The 21030-nt window shown below is 41.9% G+C and overlaps 1 protein-coding gene across 4 annotated transcripts in view; it reads right to left on the bottom strand.

Moving 5' to 3' along the window:
* The window catches only part of PACRG (parkin coregulated), a 473656-nt gene that overhangs the window by 149103 nt on the left and 303523 nt on the right, over positions 1 to 21030 (bottom strand). Inside the window, exons 5-6 of one of the 4 annotated variants that reach the window (XM_039529626.1) lie at positions 12499 to 12648; positions 1065 to 1310 (exon numbers count right to left, since the gene is read on the bottom strand). The exons of 1 other annotated variant lie outside the window; for it this stretch is intronic. In XM_039529626.1, coding sequence (XP_039385560.1) covers positions 1123 to 1310; positions 12499 to 12648 — 338 coding nt within the window. In that variant the 3' untranslated portion in view covers positions 1065 to 1122. Of the gene's footprint in view, positions 1 to 1064; positions 1311 to 12498; positions 12649 to 21030 lie in introns of those variants that run through there. 2 more of the 4 variants (XM_039529623.1, XM_039529624.1) reach the window with 2 other exon arrangements.

Consider the following 21030-nt stretch of genomic DNA (forward strand, 5'->3'; position numbering starts at 1 on the left):
ACTAGATTACTGGGTTTTTTTCTGGTCCTGCTTTCTATGATGGTAAGAAATATACTCTTATGTGAGATGTTGCTATGGTTCAGAATTAAATTACAGTACTGAAGACTGTGACCTGTAGCCAACGTCTCTAAACTGCACATCTGCTGAAGCACAGATATGAAAAATGAGAAATAAATGTGAACTTTTCAATATGTATTTTATAATATTCATTGAAAGAGTAAGTAGTGTCATTTTTGCAAGAATAGTTACTCTACTTAGATTTACAGAGACCTGTAAATCATTTAGCCTGGAAAAGTAATGAAACAGAACTATCTTTTTGTTAAGTGACTGGAAATGATAGCATTACATAAGGCGTATTGTCTAAGAAAGAGTTCCCCCTCACACACTAAATGCAACTTCCTCTTAAAGGCTATTGGATCAGATATCTGAAAGCTTGTGTTACAAAATTCAGTACCTACTCCAGTACTTCTATAACTATATAAAGACCAAAGCCTATGCTCATTTAAGCAGGAACATTAGGGCTAAAAGCAGCTGGTTGGTTGTTCCAGGGAAAGAAAGTAGCAAAAACTCTATGCAGGGGCATCTCGGTAAGCCCTAGGCTCTGCATTAACAAGCTCCCCTGCAATTTTCTGCAGCTCAGGATGGAGGAAGAGGAATTTGGGCAGGTAAAAGATATGATCAGTGAACCAGTGCATGTTTTGTAACTATTGAGTCATAAAAATGCTTACAGAAATGCAGCAAGCTGGGATGGAGGACTCCATCCCTACTAGTCCCCAGGCAAATTACTATGAAAAACACTTTTGCCTGGGGTTTTACTTGAAGGATTATGATTTGGATCAAAGACAATAGAATTTTTTGCATAATAACATTAAATAAGCCAATCAGTTTTTCCGACATAAGAAAATTGATTCTGAATTCTTTTGATTATTCAGGCATAACAGTTACATGAGCATTCTGGGAACTGTAATTCATATGAAATCAGTTAAAATAATAATAATAAATAATGACTGAGAATTACAAAAATGCCTTTATTTCCACTTCTGTAGTGTGGTAAATATTTTAAATTTCAATAATTTACAATCACCAGCTTAACAATGTGATTTACTTGCATGAGACTCCATTTTATGAGAACTGTGAAATTCCACCACAACAGTTTGCAGTAAAGATGAGCCTGAACCAGAACACAGAATCCTCTTGAGCGGAGGATAGGTTTGGCTCCAGAACTGAATTTGGCAACTTGGATCTGTCTTGGTCTTGTTGGTTAGCATATTGCCCACAGCAGGTCTTGACCAAACCTGGTATTTCAGCACCTAAAGGGGAGGAAGGGGAGGTGCTGCTTCAGCCTGCTCAGTGTGAAAGGGGGCTTCAGGCACAGGGATGCCCCCTTTAAGCCCTCCCATCATCTGGTTCCCAGGGAATGAGTCAGTGTTCCCATGCTAGCCCCTTGTCTCCTTTTCCTTTTCCTCCCCGACTCCAGCCAGCATTGGGAAATAGTTTTACTTTGTGCAATGGCCCACCATTACACAAAAACTATTTCCCCATGCTTATTCCTCCCCCCCCCACACACACACACAGTTCCTTACATCTCCTTGTCAATTGCTGGAAATGGGCCATTTTCATTACCACTACAAACAGTTCTTTTTCTCTCCTGCTGATAATAGCTCATCTTAACTGATCACTCTCCTTATAGTGTGTATGGTAACACCCATTGTTTCATGTTCTCTGTGTATGTAATATATATATATATTCCTACTGTATTTTCCACTACATGCATCCAGTGAAGTGGGCTGTAGCCCATGAAAGCTTATGCTCAAATAAATTTGTTAGTCTCTAAGGTGCCACAAGTACTCCTGTTCTCTCAAAGAAGGGCACTGGAAGCCCCTCAAAGCTGCCTGGTGTCCCAAGCATACATCTCAAGCATAGTTGCTCTGGTGGTTTAATACTCTACCTAACAGTTCAGCTACTTCAGGAATTCTGGATCATGTTTCCTGAGATTAAGGATTGAGGTGGGGTGGGGCAAGGGGTGTCGGACTGACTAGGTTGATAAAAAGTCACATTGACTTTTAAAAGTTAGCTGTAGTGTCAGATAGCTTGTGTTGAAGCCCATAGAAACTTAGTCTCCAAACCTCAGCCGCCCTGCACCAATAGAAACGGGTCTTAAATTAGTGAAGCTGCCCATTGAAGGATCACACTAGTGTAGGGGGATCATGTAGTGGTGTATAACTGAGTGGTGGGTTGTGGGGCTCAGGATTAAACAACAGTGCCTCAGAGAGTCAAAATTCTAAGGATGAGGTGAGTTTCCAGTCCTTCTCATTCTGGAAATGCAAGTGGGAATTCAGTGCTGATGGAATCTTTAAAGAAATTATAATTATTATTACTTTAAATTATACAGTACCCATAAATCAGATGTGCATGGCTTTTATTAGGAAAAAAAGAAAAAATAGGAATCTGCTTGAAGAAGCCTTTTAAATGTGACTAAAATATGTGGGGTAAAATATAAATCTACACATATAATTTTGAGGATTTAGTTTAAATTATTGTTTTTAAAACCTGTCTCTCTTTCTCTGAATATTGTTAAAGCTGGTGCTGTTTTGTTTTCAAAACATTTTATGTGATTTAATCTGCAGAGTTTTTCATATGCTGTTATTGATCACTACTGAATAATATAAACTGATGACATGAAAACATTTTTGCTTTATAATGCATATAAATCGATGTAGCACAGCCGTTAGACTGCTTTGATTTGATAGCATATAATAGTTGTTAAAGTAGATCAATGAAACTTTCATTTACCTGACTATATTATACAAAATAAATTTTCTGTATATAATTGTCTAACTCTTATCAAACAAACTTCTGCTTCCAGTGTTCATTCTGGTATAAATACAACACTGTACACAATTATAGTTTATACCAAGCTTTGAAGATTCCTTTTTATTCTCTTTAGTCTTATTTCTCTTCAGTGCTGTCACAAGAGCACAAACTTTATTCTATTTGTTCTTAAATTGTATTTATCTAAGACATCTTATAGGACTATGAAACAATTTAGAAGAGGAGATGCACAGCAAAGGTTTCATGATGCAAAAAAGAAAACAGATTTTATAGTATGCAATGTTCCCCCCCCCAAAAAAGACTGAAATAAGCCTAATAAAAACAAGACATATTTAAGTACTGTATTTAAGTGAAAAAAGAGATTTTAAATGGTGTTATAAGGTTCATAATAGGCCTAAGTCAAAGTCATTACTTTTCTGTTCATGACCTGGAAGAATAACCATTGGGTTCTCATTATGTACACCAGAGAGAAATATTAAAAGCAAGCATGCAAGCCAGCAAAGCAGCATCAATAAAACTAGCAATATTATAGGGAGAAGCTATGTGCATTTTGTATTGTGTCTGTGATTACAATTGCTTCACCTGAACAAAAAAGAGTACTTCAAATTTACTTTGCGTGTTCATAAATGTTCAAAATAATTTTAGAACTGAAAGAAAGATAACAAAGCCAGTTGGATGTTAAGTTCTCTCTCTCTCTTTTTTTTTTTTTTTTTGGTTTCTTATACAGTAATTCCACAGAGAACTGTCCAGGCCTTGAGAAGACTGAACCTTAACCTCTGTCCTGTTTCCACTGCAACTCTTTTTCAGTTGCTCATAGTGTACTTACAGTGCAGACTCTGTCATTTGCTAATAACTACACAATAGATCATGACAGCTCACCTAGAGAAATTAAACCTTTAAGACTGACACATATGCACACTGCAATCAAATTTTATTCTTTCTGAAATCTACTCAGGAAGCTTTTAGCAGAAGTGTCTGTGGTACAAGACCAATATAACTTTTTGCATTAGTATGTTACCAATGTTTTTTAGACGAAGAACATTGACAGTTTAGTTTATGGGTGACATTTCTAACTGCAAATTTTGATATTCATATCAAACACAGCATGTTAACTTTTTTAACCTACTGTACTTTTCCCTCACCAAGGTATAGTTCTTTACTTGGTCTTTTTAATTACATTTGTTATTAGTTATTACAATAGCACCTAGAGACTCCAGTCAAATTGGGGTCCCATTGTGTTAGGCATTGTAACCACAAAGTCAGAGGCAGTCCCTGTCCTAAATTTCTTACAATATAATTTAAGACAAGATGCAAACACAGACGTAACAAATGAACAGAGGGAGCAGGGGAAGGAGGATGAGGGTAACAGTGAGAGGAATATGTTTTTACAAACAATTTGGAAGTTTGAAATCAGATTTGTTTCTTTTTCTATATGAAACAAACCAGAGATATAATGATAATTCCTACTGGCATTCCAACCAGCAATCATCAGATGGAAATTTGCAGTAAGTATCACAGTATAAGTGAGCCTAGAAGAAGAATTTACAGGAGGGGAGGGGAGCGATTTTCAGATTAATTCAGTGAGAATATTCCATAAAAAAGTTGGCAGGCAATAAAGCATGAAGTTGCTTGTTGGAGAAACAGATTTTCAAGTGCAGAGCATGTTTCCTGATTACGTATTTGCAAGTAATAGCATTGTCCATCTAATCAACTGCGAATAGTATTACCTCTTGACTAACTAACATTACAATCCCCCAAACCAACCTTACACAGCTGACAACCTTACACAGCTGACAATTCTCAAAGTTTTCTAGAATAAATATACACATTTGGAAATTGGGCAAATATCTCAGAAAATTTGCCCAGTAATGAAAGTTTAAATGAATACTGGATTATTCTGTGTAGAACGTTATAAAGTCATAGTTCTAGAGACCTCAAAATATCTTCTATCAAGATCTCTGGCCCTCGGGCAATTTGGATTTCAACCTCTTCCCTAAGTGCTACCTTCTCAGTGGCTGCCTGATTACCACTGTTTTTGGGTTCATCCTCTTATAGGATCCTTTCCCAGGAAATCTCATTACAAATAACAGTCTCTCAAGAAGGAGTTGAATGGAGAGAACTGGGCTACCAGTCATTCTGGGAGGAGCAGGAACTAGTTCAGCAGACAACAGGCAGAGGGTTCTTTGATGTCTGTTGAACAGAAAAAGGAGGAGACAAGCAGAGAGGATTTGGATTGGGGAGACAGCTCGAGGTTTCTGTGTGGAGCAGCAAGATGGAGGCAGCAGCTTGGGAGACAGCTGCACAATGAAGACCAGATAACAGGCAGCCTGAGAGCTGGAACAGAGGCTGAGTGAAGAGTCACAATCCAAGATGGGAAGCAGCCAGTGAAAGGAGACTAGCAGCAGAAGGACATAAGGGCACCTGCCTACAAGAGGCATTAGGCAATTGTTCACTTGCACAATGTAAGACAATGTAGAGAGGCCTCCAACAACATCATGACTATGGAACTGAGCTCTGGATAGCAGGACATGAAGACCAGTACTTCATTGCCCTTTTTAAGGAATTGTGGACTAGAAGGCGTACTCATTGTTACTTCCTTCTTTTGGATTGTCCCCTACTGGCCTGGCTGAGTTAGGAATGTCTATGTCTATCTTCAGTTGTAGATGGTCAAGTCATTCTGCCTACGGTATTTGCAGTCTTTCAATTCTGCCAACCCTAGTAAAGACTCCTTTTGCTTGAGAGTGCATATTGGGAAATCACTGGGTAGTAGAGCCTATTGGGCCAGAGGCAGCTTGCTTTGGTGCTTGCTCCTAAATTGAGGTATATCTGGTATACTACCAAGTACGTGAAAGAAATGGGTGAATCACAGCACATCAATGACTCCAATAGGTGGGCTAATTACACTATTTTAGTGGCTGGTCCTTTAAACCTGGAAGTTAGAAGTAACTGCATCCCTTAGGGTGGCAATTGTGCCCTCCTTTTCAAGTTGGTACGTATTTTTAGCTCCTTATGTTTTCCTTGTCTTTTATACCTGAGGAGACAGCACATCCTCACACCTGTCAAATGTCATTCAGTGGACACCCCATTTAAAGAGATAAATGTCAATCATAATTTTTGATGAACTAAAGGAAATATTGATGAGTATTAGAGCTGGATAAAAAGTATAGTAGATTAATTTAGCCTTGAGAACAGCTTGCAATTCTGTCATTTGAAATTATTTACAATAATTACAATAAATTTGGCACATACTTTTTGGTTTGCGGATTGTGTGCAAGCAATTCATTATGAGTATACATGTATTTTATGTTTTCAATTCAGAGTGTGTTGATTGTTTTATTGACAGATAGGGAACAGAAATATATTATATGACCTAACTGGATGAGTGTAAGACTTCAAATAAGTTTTCAGTGTGAACATTTATGTCTACAAATTTAAAATTCACTTTCCATGAATAGCACCAATATTTGTTTAAAATTCAGTTTCCACAAATATTCTTAACAGTATATATCTACAAAGAGTGAACACAAAGAAGGCATAAACGCAGCTGAAGTGAATTCACTGAAAAATTTCAATAGTCACAGAATATGATTTGTAGTATTCACCCAGCTCTAAGCCATATAATCTCTCCTGCACTTGTATAACTGCAAAAATCCGAAGTATAGAACATATGTTTCACTTTCTCAGATCTGAACTACATCTGCTTTGTGACCAACAAACTCTAGTCATAAAATATATTTGGCATACCTTATATTATTGTTCAATAGCAATCTCCATTGTGATGTGTTCTCTCAGACTGTTGTTATAAAAATTATGGGAAAATCAGCTAATAAGATCAAGATTATTTCTTTCATAGAGGAAACTACAAAATTAATGGAGCAACGTATTTCATTGAGACACATTATATAGAGACATCAATAGGCACTGATGAGTTTCCATGTAAAGAGCTGAACCCCACCCTCCAAAACACATAAACCCCCCACACCTCTCTTAATCACTTTCAGGTACAGATGTGAGTCTTTAGGACCACATGCCTAGACCTTTCTTTCAAATGTCTGTGGTCCTTCTGGGCCAAAATCCCCTTGGAAATGATGGCACCATACAAAAATGCTCAGCACTTCAGTAATTCTGCTCATTTTTGTTAGAAACTCACCCATTTGAAGCTACTCATTTTTTAAAGATGGTGTTCAGGCACATCATTAGATAAATAAAAGACATTGATTCTAGACCCTGAGAATTTACAAAAAGAACCATATTCACAAAATAATGGTAGTACTGCCTGAACAAGCACATATGAGCATAAAACATGATGGAAATGTTAAAAATTCTCTGTATGCAGGGTAGTTTTAGCTACGTTGGTATCAGGATATTAGAGACAAGGTGGGGAAGGTAATATATTTTATTGGACCCACTTCTGTTAGTGAGAGAGACAAGCTTTCAAGCCACTCAAAGTTCTTCTTCAGGTCTGAGAAAGGTACTCTGAGCTGTGATGCTTGGAGTACCTGTCCCAGACCTGAAGAAGAGCTCTCTGTGGCTCAAAAGCTTGACTCTCTCACCAACTGAAGTTGGTCAAATAAAAGATATTACCTTCCCCACCTTGTCTCTCTAAAAATTCTCTGGGAAAGAAAAGCAGCAGACTGTACCAGTGCTCTCTCCACAACCTGCAAATGTTCTCTCTGGGACATAAAGTGGTCCACTACAAGTTCCAACTCTGAATTTTTATTTACTTTCCATAGAGTTCTTCCTGGAAAAAAATAATATAGCCCCAAGTCATCAGAGATGCTGAGCCTGATTCTGGTGTCACTTATTATGTGCCATTATAAATCTCAATTGAAGACAAATAATTTACCTTGGTATGAATTAGAATTAGCAATCAAAATCAGGCCCACTGCGTGTCAAGGATCCAAAAGCTGAATCAGATGCTATATTTAGTTGCTGAAAACCCTTATTCTCTAATTATTTAAAAATTAGAGCAATGCGCAGTAATCAGAATTTTGTCTCAAGGCACTGGATAGAACAAATAACTACAATTTTCAATTGCTTTTAGTTTGTTTTCAAATACCGAAAGACAACCTGCAAGATGCCACTTGGAAAAATAGAGGTCTTAAGATACAGGAAGAAATAATGTGAAACCTTTGAATTGTTTGTAATTGCCCCTTTTGTCTCTAACAACATTTAAACAAATTCTTATAATTTACAACAAATGTACTGAATAGTTATATGGTAGAGTAAAATTTCAGCCTACAGAAAATATCCATGGCTGCATCAGAAACAACTGAAAACAAGATTTTATGGAAATGTTGAAAAAAATAATGAGCATCATGTGAAATGTGTCCCTAACATTTGAAGCTCTTTTGCAAGTTTATGTACTGAGGCTAATACACCTCTACCTCGATATAACGCAACCCGATATAACACAACGCGGTAAAGCAGTGCTCGGGGGGGAGAGGGCAGGGCTGCACATTCTGGTGGATCGAAGCAAGTTCAATATAACACGGTTTCACCTATAATGCGGTAAGATTTTTTGGCTCCCAAGGACAGCGTTATATCGAGGTAGAGGTGTATAAGGCAAAATAATCCTCCTGGGGAAAAATCTTCCTTGTTTTGTCTTTTCTTTGGTCAGATTGTTCCAAGATTAAAATAAACATTTACAGAAAAATAGTGCATGATATCTTGGTATTTTGGCATGATATCTGAGTAGGGTAGAAATTGGAGATGTGTTTTATATATTTTCAGAATACCTTGAGTGCCGGCAAATACCATGCTTAGATAAATATCAAAATATTATCCTTGATGTTGGAGTTGCAAAACCATATTCAGACCCAGAGCTGTGGTCAACCAAATCAGCAGCAGAGCTTCAGCAGAGTGAAGTAAATGAGAAAGTACTGCACTTGCTAATGAGTGCACTCCCCTTTCTGCCTGAAGACCTAGTGGCATTTGCGTGTTCATTTAGAACTGTCTCCTATTGAATATGCCTGGGGAAAGAGGATGTGGACAGAAAAGAACAATGGGCCTGTGACAAAGTGGGAGGCATCTAAGGCTGACTCACCACTCTATACTCTGTAAGCTGCCTTGTACGGGCCAAATTGGGGAGCTAACTGAACACGGACTGGGTGATTAACCAGTTAATGAGGGGATTCAGCTAGTCAGCTAGGGACGGTTAAAAGGGAGACAGGAAGGGAAAGGAGGAAGCTGGAAGGAAGGGCAAAGAAGCCCAATATCTCAGAGTGGTGAGATCTCTTCCCCTCATCCTCTGCCTAGAAAGTAAATAGAAGTTTTAGATAAATATGTTGATGTTAGACCGTTTTACTCTCCTTCACTACACTCTCAATCTCTGTCCTGACCTAAACAGCTTTTAGGGCAACAAGATTTTATAAGAAAGGCAAACTCTTAGCTTTATGTATAGTCACAGTTCATTGTGCCTGGTTTCTTCCATAGATCTCTGTTTGAAAACCAAGTACAGACACTGAATCACTATGCTTAGTTACAGTTTTTAATTGATGTGCAGTGTAAAAACACTGTTACATAATTAATTAAAATTAGAATGCACAAAACTAAAATGTTCACATAGTCACAAACTGTTACTCTTGCCTTGTTCAAGTTGAATAACAACAACAACATAACATAGTAAATAGAATTTAGGGCTATTCGTTTTTGCTGTTTAGAGTGATTAATCCAGGAGTGGCTTTGGGGGAGATTTTTTTTAGTTCCTGAACAACAAATATGAAGTCTTATGTTTAATTGGATATCAGATACAAATCCACACAATAAGATGTCATACAAATGGTTGAAAACCTGTTTGCTTTTTTATTGAGTTGGTTGGTTTTTGTATAGCAAGTGTGATCTAACTGGTTGCGTGCATCTTTATGTCTATGTAGTGCCACTAGCAGACATGAGCCTTCCCTACCATTGATCTGACACAATACCAGCTAGGGAACCAGGATTGCTCAATTTGGAAAATGGGGCTCAGCAGATAAATCACTTATTTAAATGATATATTTCCTTTTGATGTGCTGTATTTGGCTCTAGATCCTGCAATTGGACCCACTAAGTTGGCCCCTTGTGTCTGTGAGAAACCCAACTGAAGTTTATGGGGCTCCACACAGATGCAGAGGTTCAACTATGTGGTTTTTTTTAATCACAGCCCTACATCCTACAACTCCCCGACATTGACAGTTCTCCTCCATTCCACTCTGTACACATGGTTAAGGCTGCGAGTTTATCCTGGGGGGATCACTGATTCTGTGACTTTCTGGGACTGCCATGACTTCTGAAATGGCTGGTGTGGCTCAGGCCACTGCCCCCCCCCCCCCCAGCAGCAGCAGGAGTTTGGGTGTGGGAGGAGGCTCAGGGCTGGGGCATGAGAGGGGGTGAGGGCTCCGGGTGACACTTACCTCAGGGGGGCTCCCTGGAAGTGGCGACATCCCTCAGCTCCTGGTGGTGGTGTGGCCAGGCAGCTCTGCGCACTGCCTCCATCTGAAGGCATCGCTTCCACAGCTCCCATTGGCCATGGTTCTCAGCCAATGGAAGCTGCGGAGCTGGCGCTTGAGGCAGAGGCAGCATGCAGAGCTGCCTGGCCATGCCTCTGCCAAGGAGCTGAGGGAGGGGGATGTCACTGCTTCCAGGGAGGAGTGAAGCCAGGTAGGGACCTCTGCCAACTGTCTTATACATGGTACACTGTCTACAGCTTATTAGAATGTGTTCGCTGTTTAATTCAATGTCCAGTTTTTAAAGGAACCTAGAAGTCTAAACCCCATTAGAGTCTCTGGACAGACATTTTTGCATTTCTCAAAAAGAGTTAAAAAATAAATAAGAAAATGTACTGTATAGATCAGTGGTGGGCCACCTGCAGCCCATCAGGATAATCTGATGGCGGGCCGCAAGACAGTTTGTTTACATTGACTGACTGTCCGCAGGCATGTCTGCCCACAGCTCCCAGTGGCCGCAGTTCACTGCTCCTGGCCAACGGGAGCTGGGGGAAGTGGTGCAGGCAGCTCCCGTTGGCCGTGAATGGCGAACTGTGGCAACTGGGAGCTGCGGATGGCCGTGCCTGTGGACGGTCAGTCAATGTAAACAAACTGTCTCGCAGCCCGCCAGCGGATGACCCGGACATGCCGCAGGTTGCCCACCACTGCTATAGATGGTATTTGACTCCAGTTAAGATGCATAATATTTTTGCTACTGGGGAGGTGTTCTCTTGGAAGGGTTGCAGGAAAAGGGAACATATTTACATAGGGTGGTTGTGTTTGGAATTAGTTGGTTTGGGGAGAAAATTATTAAAGAGATTCATTTTATGACTAAATGCTGGCTTTCTAGAGATCCCCTGACCGTCTTACTTAATGCTCCAGTAAAGGATCTACATTTAAAACTGAACAAATTTATTTATTTTTTACTGTTAGCAACTAGACTCTGTATTGCACATTATTGGAAAAATTTGACTCCTTCTTCTGTGGTATAATAAAATACAGATGGTCCTTGTAATGGGCAAACTTTCACACCAAATACACAAGAGACGTGCCAAAAAGAAGACGGGTATTAAGAAATCTGGCCATCCCTTTTCAGCATACCCAGAGAACCAGGGCTCCCCAGCCAGCAAACTAGACTCGTTAGCCAGATGCTTTGAATATTATGTTGATCCCAAATAAACAATGTACGATTTAGTATGTTAACATTTTATTATAACTTTGTCTTAATAAAAAGTTAAGAAAGAACAAAACCAAACCCCAGACAAATATAAGGCAATATTTGGTAATATATGGAGGAGGTAGCCCAGTGGCTAAGCACTGAAATAGCATGAGTTTCATAGACACCCTGTCTACATTATAACCTTTATCAGCATGGTTGTTAGAGATTAACATATTTTAACCTACAGTAGTGCACGTGAATAGCATAAAACTTTGAAGTCAATAACTTAATAAGTGATTGAACAGATAATATGCCAAGAGGTTTACTACAGGAACAAGACATTTTGGAGATAGCAGTTTGGTTCAGGTTTGTGAGAATGGTGTAATAATACTCCATGCAGTACTTTATTATTATTATTTTTTAAGACAAAACTGGCCATGGAATTTTGCATTACAAATAAAACAACTTACTCAAGAGTATGGAGCATGAAGTGGTTCTAAATTTCTTCCATAGTAAAACCTGTTAACTGTGCAACAATAACTCCAAACTTCACTGCTTTGCTAGAGATAATTTCTCTTGTCTGTCAAACTACTAAACTGGTTAATAATTTTCTTTTTATTCTCTCCTAAACCAAAAAGCAATAATGGGTAAGAATGAACTTTACTGGTGAGGAGAACCCAGAACAGGATTAAAATAGTGAACTTAAAATTACCATGTTGAAAAGAAAAGAAAAAACCTTTGCAATCTATTAATGTAGTCAAAAGACTATTACAAAACTTTACAGTTTAATTATTGGAAGATTACAGAACTGCTTCAGTGCTTTTGTACTGTGTTAAATAAGCTGTACATGCAAGGAGTAATAAATGAAATTGTTAATTTTACTGCATCCCTAGGGAACAGCAGTGGGGGTTACATTATTTAGAGCTCCAAATGGATCTGGGTTTATATGCAGTAATAAATCCTAACTACATTGTTAATTAACACTGCCTCAAGCCCCATTTTGCCTTAGGGTTGAAAGACACAGTGACTAGTAGGATAACTCACCATTCATATTCTTAAAGATGTTTAGGATGGGGAGGATTTGACGATAATAGGGCACCAAGGCTTCCCCCACCATGTCAGCTGACACTACCAGGTGCTGGAGGACTTTGAGCGTGATGCAGATGACCTGTCGGTTACGAAGGTTCAATGCATCTGTGATGTAGAAAGAAAGACAGGCAGAAAGCAGAAGAATTAATTTTTAGAATGTAAAAGGGAGGGAGAGAAGTCCTCTAATGGACAAATTTAATTAAACTATACTCTGTTGGGGATTGTAAGTGGGCCTTTATTAGCCCAGCTCTGAAAGATCCCAGAGATGATGGATTGTGGCCTCGACATTATAAAACACTGCCTTGTCTGATTGTTATTTGTTCCCACAACTTCTGCTGACTCCTCACTAACCCCAAGAATGCAGCTCATTATTCTCTCATGCTGCCTGTGTTACTAGTCTGGTCCAAATAAATAATAAAATAAATAAATAATAAAAAGAAATCCTCAGTAAGTATCACTGGGGCCAATGGAACTGCAAGACAACCTGTGAAGGTTGACAACAGACACATTCTAGTGCAACAATTAGCCTGTTTGTGAGTTCGCACCCATTTGCTTAGCTATCATTTTATTCATTTCAATTAACAATTCCTGCTATTCTGAGATCTAGTACAATGAGGCAAATGTCTGTAGGGAGAGAAAAAAAACCGTGTAGGCTTATTTTAAAAGACACACATTCTGATACGAAAAAAGAAAGATTCTGTCTTGCCTACTTGAGATTTTTTAGTAGTTGCAGCTGAATTTTCTCTTTGCTTTCAGTCTTATGACATTTCATAAATACCTTTTGTCTCAGTTCCTTCTTGGTTTTAATAACAGAAAAGAAATGTTTGCTTTCCCTTTTTTATTTCAGAATGACATATTTGAAAAATATTTATTGTTTTTGCAAAAGTCCTCCTGTTATACTGCTTATTCCCAAAATTCCACATTTTGGGAGCAACTGCCACATATAATACTATAAAGTGAATGGGTCTGATTCTCCTCTGGTCTGCATGTTATGTAAATGTTTACACCTGTGCAAAGCCAATATAAAATGATAGCTTTTTTCTTCTTACAAGAAATAAGACCAATATTTTTAAACAAAATATTTCTGAAATAAGCTTGAAAAAATAATTGATGACACCACCTTTCATGACACAGATGTCAGTTAGATAAAACTATCATAACTGATATATTGTCTGTATACACTGTCAAGTGTTCATGAACTGCAGATCACACATTATTTGTAAATATTTGGAAAAAAAATCAAAGTTTACTAGTAATTGTTGTTTTTCTAGAACTGCCTTTGTGCATTCACACTAATGGCATTTAACATCTCTGGCATTGAGCTATGGAACTATATATGAAAGCCACATCCACTGCAGGATGCAGTAGTGCTCTCATGGTAAGATGACATCATCGATACTGTCTATAGAAGACAATGCACACCTCAGCCTACTTCAGTTCCTTCTCCCTAGCCTGAGGAGTGCTGAAACACAAAGAATGCCTAGGTAGAGGAGAAGGTGGTTGGGTAGTGTGAATGCACAGAAACAACTCTTGAAGACTACCACTTACCAGTAAGTAACCTATATTTCTTCTTTTAAGGCCTCTGTGCATTCCCACTAATGGGAGATTAGCAAACAGTGCCCCCATCAGAGTATGGTGGGCAAGGAGTTCTAGGAAAAAATGGACTACAGCACTGCTCTATCAAATTGAGCACCAGTACACAATGCCAAGTCCAATGACTCGTGCTTAATGAAAAAACGGACTGAACTCCATGTTGCTGCTTTGCAAAGCTCTTTCACGAGACTCCTCTGGTGAGCATGAGATCTGAGGAAGAAAATGGGAAGGGACACAGATTGTGACAGGTAAAAATCTGAGATAACTTTAGGCATAAAACTAGGGTGAGGTCCCATGACAATTTTCTCTCTGTGTACTACCACGTAGGATGGAATGGCCATCCAGGCACTGAGCTCACTAAAACTGCTTGCAGAGGAGATTAAGAGCTCTGTTGTGATAGACAGATGTTCTAAGGGTGCCTGGGTCAGTGGCTCATAGGGAGGACACATAAGTATAGTAAGTACTACATTCAAGTCCTAGGTAGGAGGAAGTTCTCTCATGGGGAAAGGCATTAGTCCCTTCAGAAAACATGAAACTGTGGGGTGAGATAATATAGGATTAACCCTGACCAAGTTATGGTAAACCAATTTAGCTGCCAAATGACCCTTGAGGGAAGTTACTGCTAACCCCGGTGATTTCAAGTACAATAGATATTCTAAAATTGCAGGTATGCCCTCTTGTAATGGTATTAACTCTTTAGTTGTTGCGGAAAAGGACAAACTTTTGAGCTTCAGAGATCTTCCTCAGGTCAGGGGAAAATGTGAGGTGGATCACATTGTGAAGCATAAGGGTTTCACAATGTAAGGGACCACTTAAAATTAAGTGGGCAATTAAGGATTAACAGGCAGTAGGTTATGTTACAAATTGTTGTAATGAACCAGTGCCTCTATTAAGTCCATGTTTTTTAATGTCCAGCGGAATTATGAATTTAAGGTCCCAGGCTTATCTTTTGAATGTGTTGCGTGGATTTCCTTTGAGGACAGGGACTGAGAGATCAGATATTTAGTTATCCCTACCTGAGTAAAAGTGAGGCTGTTATTGGCTCGGGGACCATTAGTGCAGATCATACAACCTCCTTCTGAGTGCTTCTGCCTATACGTTCTCTTCCTTTGATTGGTGTACTGCTTTATGGCAAATACGATGGTGGATAAACCATAGCCACCATACACAGGAGTGTGTTCCTCCCTGCTTGTTGATCTAATACCTAGCCACAGTATTGGCTGTAAGTACCTGTACCATTTGATGTTGTGTGGAAGGCCATTAGGACTTCTCACACCACTCTGAGTTCCAGGACACTGATGTGGAGTTTGGACTCCAAAATGTTCCACTGTCCATGTACACAGAGGTCTTGGCAATCAGCACCCCAACTGAGGCTGGAGGCATTTGTGACGATTGTAACAGTGTGATAGAAGACTGAACAGTTGCCCCTGGAGTACATTGTCTCTGAACTTGCACAAGGGTAGCTGTTGAAACACTCCTTTTCAGGCTGTGTACAATCAGTCTGTAATGACATGCAACCTAAAGTTAAAGGGCCTCATTCTTAGGCGAGGAAAAGTTATCATGTAAGTTGATGAGGTCATGAGATCCATAAGCTTTAGGAAAAAGTGTGTTTGCACAGGTTGATCCCTGCAAGTTTGCAGAAAGTATCTGTAGCGAGGCGGTGGGATACCCCACAGCCCCACCGAGGGATGGACCTCCCCTGACACCAACGTGGGCTGAGCCACTAGGTCCTGCACCCACCCCTCAGAGGTCACAGCGCAGACCCGGAAGTATAAAAGCTCACCTGCAGAGCTCAGTTGAGAACCAGCAGCCGCAGAGACCAGACGTCTGTGGCCGAGCTCCTTCTTGGGAGACAGCAGCAGCCCGCAGCCGGCCTGAGCCCAGCCGAGCCTACCCCTGGCTCACTACCCCGAGGAGGACTGGCCAAACCGACCCCTCGCTCACTACCCTGAGGAGGACTGGCCAAGCATGCTCCTTCCTAGCTACCCCGAGGAAGAGCTGAGCCTGCCCCGTGCCAGCTACCCCGAGGAGGAGCCGAGCCTGCCCTTCGCTGCGTATCCAGAGGAGTCGATGGGGTTTGAGACAGCCGAGGACGCTAGCACCACCCAGGTACCCTACGAGGGGGAGTGTGGAAGTAGCCCGAGGGCAGCCAACCCCAGTCTGGCTGTAACACTGCCAGAGCCTATGTCAGTGTGTTGCGGCCAGGATCCCCACTGACAGCAGCGAGTTTCTGAGGCTGCTAGGGCCCCGGGCTGAGACGCAGTGGAGTGGGAGGGCCTGCGTCCCCCCTGTCTCCCACTCCTTGGGTGGCAGACTACCCCTTTTCCCTGGCCTGGAGAAGCTAGGACCTCCTGCTGCCTGTTTGTTTGCTGCCCCGCCCTGACCTAGGGCCTGGGCTACTATTGAACTGCTGACTCAGTCCCTGCTTAAAGGCCTGAGTCTCTGACTGTTTGCTGGCTGCCCCGTCCTGACCTAGGGCCTGGGCCGCCATTTGACTATTGATTCAGCCCCTGCTCCAAGGGCCTGAGCTCTTAACCGAGTGTGCATTATTCCCCACGACCGCAGAGCCAACGGACAGTGAACTAGAGCGAGGCGGTGGAATACCCCACAGCCCCGCCAAGGGACAAACTGCGGCAAAGCCGCACCACAGTATCTTATTTTCAGAAATTTATCTTCCAGGAGGAAGGCCCTCACCTGAGTGGAGTCCAGGACCAACCTCATAAAGGTGATTCTCTGTGTAGGCTCACATGAGAACTTCTCCCAACTGATGAGCTCTAGAGACTGCAGAAGGTTTCAAATGTATTAAGCTCCAGAAGAAAGACTGTTTAGCAAGCTGGCCTTTTGTAGCCAAATTATCCTGGTAAGGGTACATGAATATGCCCTTGTGTCTGTGATGTGCTGCAACTACTGAAAGGCATTTTGCAAATACATCCAGTGCCGTGGCCAGAGCAAACAGGAGTACATGAAATTGGAAGTGATTTTCTACCCCACAAAATCAAAGGTACTTGATGTGGGTGAGTTTTATTATTACATGGAAGCAAATGTCCTACAAGTTAAGTGGTTTACACCAATTCCCCTTGAACAGACATGGGATGATGTCCCCCAGTGTTAGCATCCTGAACTTGAAAGTCTTTATGTACCCATTGAAGTTTCTGAGATCCAGGATGGGCTTTAGGCAGTCCCCCTTCTTAGATTTTAGGAAACATCTGGAGTAAAACCCTTTTCCTTGCTATTGGTCCTTTTGAAGAAGGGAGCTTATATCTTCCAATAGGAGTTTTTCACAAGAGGGGTCCCCAAAGGAGGTTTGGGGGTGAGAGAAGAGTGGAGGAGGCCTGTATGAAACTGGATTATATAACCATTGTTTATGGTCTCCAATACCCAACAATCAAAATAATCTAAAAGAGCCTTCATGGACTACTAAATGAAGGGCAACATGAGTAATTGATTAGGATCCTTCCTAATATCTTTCTGTCCTGACAGTCTTTTTTGAAGGAAAGCGACGGGGCTCCTTTTGAGTGGATCAGGAGCACTTGCATGGCTGGTTCTGAGAGGAACCCATGTTCCTCCAGAATGTTTTGAATTGAAGTCAGAGGAAAATGCTATTGTGTGATCAAGCAGTGGAGGCAAAGCTAATAGCTTTGATGGGTTTCCACAAAAAAAGAGAAATTGATGGCACTGGAGGGACACACACCAGTGATGTGTCTACAAAACTGGAGTCTCAGATGGAGGCGTGTGGGCCAAAGCTGGCATTGGCATCTGTAAGGAGTCCTTGAAGAAACCATGCCAGTGATAGAAAGAGAACAATGCCTCCTCTCTTATTCTTTTCCTAGGACACCGTTTGTGAGTTGGAATGCTACCTCTTCTCCTTTTTCCCTGTAGCAGAGTCACCAGAGATGTGGAAGCATGCCTTTCGGTTATGGCATCAACCAGTGTCAATTCTAATGGTCTCAAAGGAATTGTTCCTCCTGACAGTATTTCTGATACGTAACATGGTACTGGTGTGGACTGTCTAGATGGAGTTTGCAGTACTGGACAGAGTTGAGTGGGAAGCTCAGCTGCTGTAGGTGTTAGCTTTTGAGGAGGTGGACCTTAGGGTTGCCAATTTTGATCGGACGTATTCCTAGAGGTTTCATCATGACATAATCTTTAATTAAAGAATAATCTTTAACTTCTGGAGACTATCACAATCCTGGAGAGTTGGCAACCCTAGCCTTAGGCCCAACATCAAGGGCGGTGCTGAGGCAGGAGTGTCAAGGTCAGTGATACTCAAATTGAGGCTTGGGAGCTGGAAGTGGCTCTTTAATGTGTCTGCTGAGGCTCTTTGTAGCACATATTAAAACACTGAGATTTAATTATTAATCAAAGTTATTAACCAATCAGGATGCTTTTACTATGTTAATAACTAATTGTAATTGATAAAATAATAATACTTGGTCAGTCATTTTGAATGTAAGAACACAAGAACGGTCATATTGGGTCAGACCAATGGTCCATCTAGCCCAGTGTCCTGTCTTCTGACAGTGGCCAGTGCCAGGTGCTTCAGTGGAAATGAACAGAACAGGAAATCATCAAGTGATCCATCCCCTTTGCTGTGAGTGTATGTGTGTAGTGTGTGTGTGTGTATATATATATATAAATAAAATATACACACACAAAATATTTCCTGTTAATACTGTTTAAATATGAATATATAGTACTGTAGCAAATAAAACAATGCATTCACACTACCGTAGCTCTTTTGTAATGTTGATCGCTAATTTGGCTCCTGAACCACTGAGGTCTGAGCATCACTGGTCTTTGTGCAGCTTAAGCTTCTTTACAGAAGACCTCTGCACAGAAGTGCACCTCAAAGTTTCCACAGGAATATCAGGATGATCGGGAGGCTTACCAAAGACAAATGTGCATGTAGCCTGGCCTGAGCTGCCTGTTCTTTTATGTCTGAGGAGTAAAAGCTAGGCAAATAGTGCAATGGGATAAAATGTGCAATTCTCCCAAGCACACCAGGCACCAAATCCAGCTGCAGGGTATATAGCTGAGCATGTTGCATATCTTTTAAATCCTGTAGAGGTTTCAGGACCCAACATGATAACCAAAGGCCAAGAGTTCTAGCTAGCTAACTAACAAACTATTTGACGACAACAGGCTAACTACCCTCAGAGACAAGAGAGGTAGTTCCATTAGGTATCAGCAGAGAAGGAATTGAGGTGGGCCAGGCAGCATGCTCCTGTATATAGACTGAGCCAATTATATCATCCTAGTGAAAGAGTGCAACTGCACCCCACTTCCCCCCAGTGGATGTGGCTTGTCTATACAGGGCCGCCCAGAGGATTCCGGGGGCCCGGGGTTTTCGCGGCGCGGGGCCCTTCCCTTCCGGGACCCGCCGCCAAAGTGCCCCGAAGACCCGTGGCGGGGACCCCCCGCCACCGAATTACCGCAGAAGACCGGGCTGTGCTTCGGCGGCGGGTCCCGCTTCGGCGGTAATTCGGTGGCGGGGGGGGCTCCCTGCCCCGGGACTTCAGGGCACTTCGGCGGCGGGTCCCGGAACAGAAGGGACCCCCGCCGCCGAAGACTGGGCTGCGCTTCGATGGCGGCGGGTCCCGCTTCTCCCCACCCCCCGCCCGTCCCCGGGTCCCGCTCCCACCCCGCCCGTCCCCCGCTTCTCCTCCCGCCCCGCCCGGCCCCGGCCACCTTCTCCATCCACCCCGCCTGGCCCGGCCCCGGCCCCGGCCGGCTTCTCCCCGGCCCCGACCTCGGCCTCTTACCGAGCGCGTCACCGGCAGGGCCTGAGCTCCGTCCCGCTCAGAGCCGCGTGGTGAGGGGGCGGGGCTGTGAGCTCCACGCCGAGCGGAGGCAGCTGCCCCGCCCCCTCCCCGCGGCGCTCGGGGCGGGGCTCAGGGGCTCGGCCGGAGTCTCGGCGCTTGATGCGCTGAGGCTCCCAGAGAGGGGCGGAGGCGGGAGCCTCCGCTCTTCTCTTGGGGGCCCCTGCGGAGCCCGGGGCCCGGGGCAAATTGCCCCCTTTGCCCCCCCCTCTGGGCGGCCCTGTGTCTATACAATTCCACAGCTCAGTGCTAGAGGTCCTGAGTCCCATTAATGAGAATGCATAGAGGCCTTCAAAGAACTAAATTTTCACTTCTGCTGCCATCACCTAGATTCATAAGCTAGGCTCAGAATTGCAATCAAGGTAGCAAAAAATATTTAACATTTATTCTAACTGCAGGTGTCTATAAAACAGATTCATGGAAAAACTAAGGGAATACGTATCCTTTCGATTTGCATAGATACCTTCCTTAAATGCTAACTTTATTTCCATACATGCACAAAGTGTAGAATACATCCCTAATAGACAGTTCCATTGATAGACAAGAGCTACACTTGTGAAATTCCTATTAATTTCAATGGTAGCAACACATATGCAGCAAAAGAAAGAATTGGCTTATGATGTCCACTGCCATGGTGATGGGTCTGGTATAAGAATTTGAATAGAATAGCATACACACACACAAGCTTGGAGGCCTCTAAATTTTAGAAAACCGCAATGCGAAATAGGGAAATGCTTGTAAGTATCAAAAGTAAGATCAAGTTGCCTGTACAACTTTTATTACTAAACATTTATGTTTGGTATGCATAACTGCCTCGGCCAACTCTGGGCTGCATTATGCCAGGCACTATATAAAAATATAATTAGGGTCAGTATCTGTCCCAATATATCAATTAGGAACAGATGACGTAAATCTGTTTAATTTCTTAATCTAGTAATTATTTTCTGTGAATTACTGTCTCTGCATTCTTCCACACTAACCAAAGGAGGAGGCATTCAACTGTAGTATCTGAAATAAGTGTGCCTCCACAGTGTCCACATATTCTGGAGAACCTTAATGCTTTCTGAGGTTTGCC

This window comes from Mauremys reevesii, linkage group 3, assembly GCF_016161935.1.
Source record: "Mauremys reevesii isolate NIE-2019 linkage group 3, ASM1616193v1, whole genome shotgun sequence".
Taxonomy (NCBI): Eukaryota; Metazoa; Chordata; order Testudines; family Geoemydidae; genus Mauremys; species Mauremys reevesii.